This window comes from Gambusia affinis, linkage group LG24, assembly GCF_019740435.1.
Source record: "Gambusia affinis linkage group LG24, SWU_Gaff_1.0, whole genome shotgun sequence".
Lineage (NCBI taxonomy): Eukaryota > Metazoa > Chordata > Actinopteri > Cyprinodontiformes > Poeciliidae > Gambusia > Gambusia affinis.
This window is the reverse complement of record NC_057891.1, coordinates 5,182,810-5,189,189: the sequence shown is the minus strand read 5'-3', so window position 1 is coordinate 5,189,189 and position 6,380 is coordinate 5,182,810. Positions and strand designations below refer to the sequence as shown.

Below are 6,380 nucleotides of genomic sequence, written 5' to 3'. Positions count from 1 at the left end.
CATTGTTGTAACACTAAGCCCCCACATTGGACATCAATAAAAAAATCCACAGGGGTCAGCAGCAAAATTAATGTCCAGATTCACAAAGTTACATTCACCTCTGGAAAAAATGGGTCTTGTTTGGGGTTGATTGCCTCCCTCTAGTTGACTAACAGAGAATTGCAAATTATTTTATATCAAACATGTCTAAAAAGTCAACAAAATGTGAAATTGTGCTACTTTTTCAGCTTATAATTCACATTTTACAGCCACACAACATGTTTCTTTACATATAATCTTTCTTAAACAAATTATATAATAAATAATTGAACTTGGTTGTATTGTCTGAAAACTAGGTTCAAATGAAATACTTTTTTTGTAAAGTGTCTTAAGGTGACATTTGTTGTGAATTGTCACTATATGAAGAATACTTTATGCATCTGCTTCATAAGTTTTTGTGTTTTGATCAGTACTTGAGTAGTATTTTCACCAAATACTTTTTTACTCTTACTTGAGAAATTTATTTGACTTTTTCTTTTTTATTTATTTTTGTTTATAAAAAGTTACTTTATATTTTTCCAGTAGTTCTAATCTTCCATAATTGAATAAATTAAAGCAAAACGTATATTTCATGTTTTCATGTTGTAATTTGCTCCACCGACCACTGGTGGCACTGTTGCAGAAATGCACCACTTCCCGGCTTCACACTCGGCTTCTCGTTTCGTCATTCCGGTGCTCCGGTCGCCTCGCTCCCTCCCGGTGCTAACACCGTCGGGCTTGGCCGTGGGAGCGTAATGGCGGTGCACCGGGGACCCTCTACGAAATGGCTGTTTACCCGGGAGCAGCTGGAAAACACCCCGTCTCGACGCTGCGGGATAGAGGCGGACAAGGAGCTCTCCTACAGGCAGCAGGCCGCTAATCTGATCCAGGACATCGGCCAAAGACTCAACGTGTATCCTTTGTGAGGGCAGCGGCTAACCGGTTAGATGCGGTTACCTTGAGCTTACAGAGACTCTTACTTGGGTTTTCTCAAAGATTTCTACTCTTTCCATAACAAATATGTATTTATAACTAAAAAAAGATGTGATCACACCAGGATAGATTGATGTTTATGAATCACCAGACTAGCACAGGCCTGTAGTTAGCTTAGCTATTGTTTAGTCTGATTCGGTTTCTATTGTTAGGATCGACACGTTTTATATAAATCATTAACAGCCAACAGTACTTTAGAAATAGACATCTAATCCACCAGGAGGTAGAGGCCTAAGCACCTATTTTCTCCCTGATTTAACTAATGTTACGTCAGTCGTTTTCTTGGATCGAAATTTCTGGCTAAACGCTGGTTTCCTCTACGTCATCCGCCTTTCTTCCTTAACTCCTCATGCAGGTCTCAACTAATAATCAACACCGCGATAGTTTATATGCATAGGTTTTATATGATCCACTCGTTCACCAAATTCAACAGAAATGTAAGTACAACAGCAGTTCTCCTGCTATTAACGCAGACTTGTACGTTAATAGGATTAATTAACGCTCTTTCCATCGTCATTAACAGATCATTTCCCAGACGACGTTATTCCTGGCAGCCAAAGTGGAGGAGCAGCCCAGGAAGCTGGAGCACGTCATTAAAATAGCCCAAGCCTTCATTAACCCGCAGGACCCCGTCCCTGACACTAAAAGCAGTGTAAGTAATCTAATATTGAAGAATTGATTTTGGTTTTGGCTGGATCTTTATGGTGTTACTCTAAGGCAATCCTTTGTTTTAAAATCGTTTTAACCAAGAGAAAGTAATAGGCTGCTGCCGTGTCTCATCGTGGCTGATGTCATTTTTCCTTTGTGGTGACAAATCCAAGCCTTTGTAAGAAAAAGTGTTTGCTTTTCATCCCTACTCCAGTCTAGATATATTTAGAACAGAGGAATGTTCTTGACCAAAGCCAGTTCTAACCAGTAAACAGCTGATACTTCACCGTCTTTCTTGACAGACCAGTTTGAGTCCAGCTTTTTTATATTTCAGTGGATTTGTTTGAACTATTCTCCAGATTGGTATTGTTGTACAGTGATATTCTTTTCATGCTTTGTTTTCTCCCTGTAAACTATGGACATAGATGGGAGAAAAATCCTACTGAGGCTGCTGAACTGAGTTCATCCACCCTCTGTAATTGATGGAACATTTGCAGTTCCGTATTCACAGATTGTTCTAGGGAATGTAAGGCCAAATTCTTCTTCGCCAACTACATACGTATATTTCTGTGTGTAAATCTAAGAGATTTGAAAGAAAATACATGTTGGGAAGTTGAGATATGCTTGGATTCCGGTGCCATGACCAAAAAAAAATTTAACTTGCCAGTTTTTTAGAATGTGTCTCCTTTAACTCTATCCAATTTTCTTTGTCAGACTGAATGGAGAGTGACAAAATGGCAATTTCAGTTTTGTCTCAAACAAACAACTTTGTGCTTTAACTAGACCGTTCTAAAACATTACCCTGCTCTGACTTTGATAGTAGGTGGAGAATAAGATGCATATTTTGCATTTCTTTCTATATTTTTATTTTTTTCAGGCATTCCAGCTGCTGACACAAGAGCTTGTAGCCCTGGAAACGATAGTGCTGCAAACGCTGGGTGAGAAATCCGCCTCAATGTATTTAAAGTCTGCTTTGAGCCACTGTTACTTGATTTTTTTTCACAGTAAGATGTTTCTTTTTATGTTGGTTACAGGTTTTGAAATTACAGTTGATCATCCTCACACAGATGTTGTGAGGTGTTCCCAGCTAGTGCGAGGTATTGCCTTTTTTTCTTGCAAAGATTTACAGTAAATCAAGTATATCTGAGTTAAAGGGACCTTTAATTTTATTTATTTATTGGTATCATGGATTCCCAAACTACATAGACTATATGTTGTGATGTAAAGCTTATTATGTAAATGAGTTTTAAAGCATCTTTCTCTCTTCTTTTACAGCAAGCAAGGATTTGGCACAGACTTCCTATTTCATGGCTACCAACAGGTTATTATCCTGTTCCCATTCTTGCACTGTAATGGCACACTATAGCTTCCTGTCCTGCAGGGTCCCCCTTCCTGTGTCCAACGCCCTGCGTGCAGCCTGGACCCTGGGAACCCCCATGCTGGGAAGTACCGGCCAGGCTGCTGTGTGCGGTGTATTGTACAGGGGCTCAGTGTTGGCACGGAGGGGTTGAATGCACAGTGTGGAGTGTAGTGTTGCTGTTTACCTCTCAGGGTTGTTTGGTACCGAGTGCACATGTCTAAAAAACACAAACGGTAGCCTGAATATAGATTGCCGCTAAAGATTCTTTAACTTATAGAGTTTCTTGGTAAGTACAGTTCAGTTCTTTCTTTTAATTTTTAATTTTTATTCTGTATTTTTTAAAAAAAATCCCATTTTTTCTTACAGAAAATAAATACATGGACAAAAAACCGAACAGAATTTAAACAAAATTTAAATAATGAAGCATGAGATTAAACATCCTCTTTTTATTACTGCCATCTTGTGGCAGTATTGGTAGCAGCAGGTCACTTTAATTTGCATGCAATATAATACATATATGAATAAAAGTGAATAAATCAACCAGGTGATAGATAAGTTAAACACATCTGTATTAACCTTTAGTTTATACTTTAAATAGGTGGATTTGAAGAGTCTTTCAGGGTTCCTAGTGTTTATTCTAAAATATGTAATAATCACAAAATATTATCACCGTGCCAATCTTTTTTAATTGGCACCCCAGCTATGGATGTTTGCTTTAAAATAAATATTTTGCTGCAGTGGCTTAATCTTGCACTGAAACAGTGCACTAATTTAATTTGATTGTGTGCATAAACAAATCTGATGACATGAAAGAAAGTATTCCTGGTTCATACTATCTGCAATGAAGACTTTATTATAATTTGGCTACGTGCCTCTCAGATTTCTAACACCATGTCATAAATGTTTTTAAACATTTTCCAGTTCTAGAAGGTGAGTTAATGATTGAAAATGGATGTTAATAATTTAGTCACTGTTTGTTAAATGAGTTGGGTGATCTTTTCTGGAGCTAGTGATGTATCTCTGGCGTGTGTCATGTCTCTTCTTGCAGTTTGCACCTCACCACCTTCTGCCTGCAGTACAGGCCAACAGTGGTTGCATGTGTCTGCATCCACCTGGCCTGCAAGTGGTCCAACTGGGAGATCCCGGTGTCCACAGACGGGAAACACTGGTGGGAGTACGTGGACCGCACCGTAACGCTACAGCTGCTAGATGGTGAGATTGTAAAACAACAGAACCCTGAAATACAGAGTCTTAAAATGTCTGGAATTTGAAAATAAATGCATGTAGGAAACTTGTTGTGTAACAAATTATCGCAGATGTATTATTTATCAGCCAATGTTTGTTGCTTCCAGAGCTCACCCATGAGTTCCTTCAGATTCTGGAGAGGACACCCAGCAAGCTGAAGAGGATACGAAACTGGAGGGTAAGTCCAGAATGATCCACCTACATGACCTGCTGCAGGGACGTGTTCATCAACAATGCTCTGAACTGTCCCTCTGCAGGCTATTCAAGCAGCAAAGAAACCAAAGACTGAAGGCTCGGCTGTGGAGAGTGCCTTCCAAGGGACGTCTTTAGATGGCCTTCCTGGTGTAACCAACTCCTTCTTCCCCTCCACGTCAAACTCCTCAGAAATGTCCAGCCTGAGCTCCATAGCCGCATCTTACCCCATGTACCAGCAGCTCAGCGACCAGTTCACCCAGCCTGCCCACTCAGACTTCACGCTAGTCAAACACAAACACAAAGCCACAGCCGGGTCCAGCAGCGACCACGAGCAGCCGGGCGCCGCTTCCTTTTCACGGCCACAGAAAGTCTTGACTCTGGAGAAGTACAGGGTGAAGCAAGCAGGAGAGCTGGCCTTGCAGAACGGCGTTAAGGAGGAGGTCGGCGCCGACGTTTATGCTCCTCCGGCCGTCTCCTCGCACCACCACAAGAGACGCTCCCAGCAGCCGCAGGCCGGCCAGTCGGGTGACGGCAGGCGGGAGAAGGCGAGCTCGAAGAAGCCCCGGCTCGCCTCTTCCTACGCCGAGAACGGCTCCGTCACGGGCGAGGAGTTCAAGATGAGAATCAAGGTTTCTTCGGATCAGGGCGCGAGTCTGTCGGGGAAGGACAAGCACAAAGAGCACAGCGGACACCGCCACTCCAAACACAGCCACTCCCACTCCTACTCCATCGGCGGTAACAGCAGGGTGACGGCCGACGGCGCCGCCTTCTCTGTCCGAGCTTCCGGCGGCCATTTTAACGACAGCGGCTCCTCCGGCTCGTCCCGTAAGAGACAGCACGCCGACTCTGGCGGCCACAACAACCACCACCACCACCACCACCACCACTCGTCCTCCAAGAGCAGCAGGTCCTCCAAAGGAGGGATTGGCTCGGCTCACTACCCGTCAGACGGCGGCCAGAGAGCGATGGAGCTCCACGACGGGACGAACGGCATGCTGCTGTCCAACGGCCAACACACTGACTACAAAAACACTTTTGACATGCTGGACTCTTTACTAAGTGCCCAAGGAATGAACTTGTAACTGTGAGACCCTAGATTTATCTAGGATGAGGTTTTATAGAGTTTAAAAAGTGAAATTTATCCGTCTTAAGTTATCTGCATCACCCTCAGTCGTGTCTACACACTGATTATTGATGATTCCTATCAAACTATAGAGCTGTGTATTAATTCCTTGCAACACAAAAGAAAAGAAAACCATGTGTGAGTTGTTTTAGGAATGCAGCTGGAAAGTAATTCCTTTAAATGTTATTTTAAAATGAGCTGAGTTATTTTAATGTGCACGTTTTAAAAGTCACAAAAAGAGGAAAAGGAAGAAGAAAAATGGCTGACATTTTGCTGCCTTTGTGACAGTTTACACTTAATTTTTTTGTTGTCCTTCAGTTTTCTTTCCACAGAAATCTCAGGTCTTAAACATTTTTTGATAAAAGAGAGAGCCTCCCTCCGGTGCGGTGGGGGAGGATGGATCAAACCTTTGTATCTGATCCAGAGAAAAATGGTCTGCGAACGTTACAGAGTGCAGAACAAATGGGAGGCCAGTTTATTTAAAGGCCTACCAGAACCTGGTGAGCACTCATTTCAGAGCTACACATGAAGCTAACTGCGAAAACATAGCGGCTAAAATTAAAACAAAAAAAAATCTCGTGATTGTTCTAGTCAATCGCTATTCAGTATGATAAATGTTATTAATCATCTGAAAATACAGATCTCTAAAGTTGTGTATATAGGACTGTAGTTCAGAAGTGTTGGTTACTGCATCAGTCCAAACAACTCCATTGTATTAAAATCCAAAGCAGACTGTATTGATGAACAAAACCTTGACTTATGTATTGGGAGCCCAAATAAAAACACCCAAAACTGACA

General features: G+C 41.9%; 1 protein-coding gene across 1 annotated transcript; it reads left to right on the top strand.

Annotated features, from left to right (window-relative positions):
- Nucleotides 1-671: 671 nt before the first annotated feature.
- ccnt2b (cyclin T2b) lies at nt 672-6,380 on the top strand. Its single transcript, XM_044109978.1, has 9 exons — nt 672-931; nt 1,367-1,448; nt 1,535-1,663; nt 2,537-2,597; nt 2,694-2,756; nt 2,935-2,980; nt 4,068-4,231; nt 4,372-4,442; nt 4,522-6,380. The coding sequence occupies exons 1-9, from the start codon at nt 774-776 to the stop codon at nt 5,539-5,541; spliced, it is 1,794 nt and encodes a 597-aa protein (XP_043965913.1). The 5' UTR covers nt 672-773; the 3' UTR covers nt 5,542-6,380.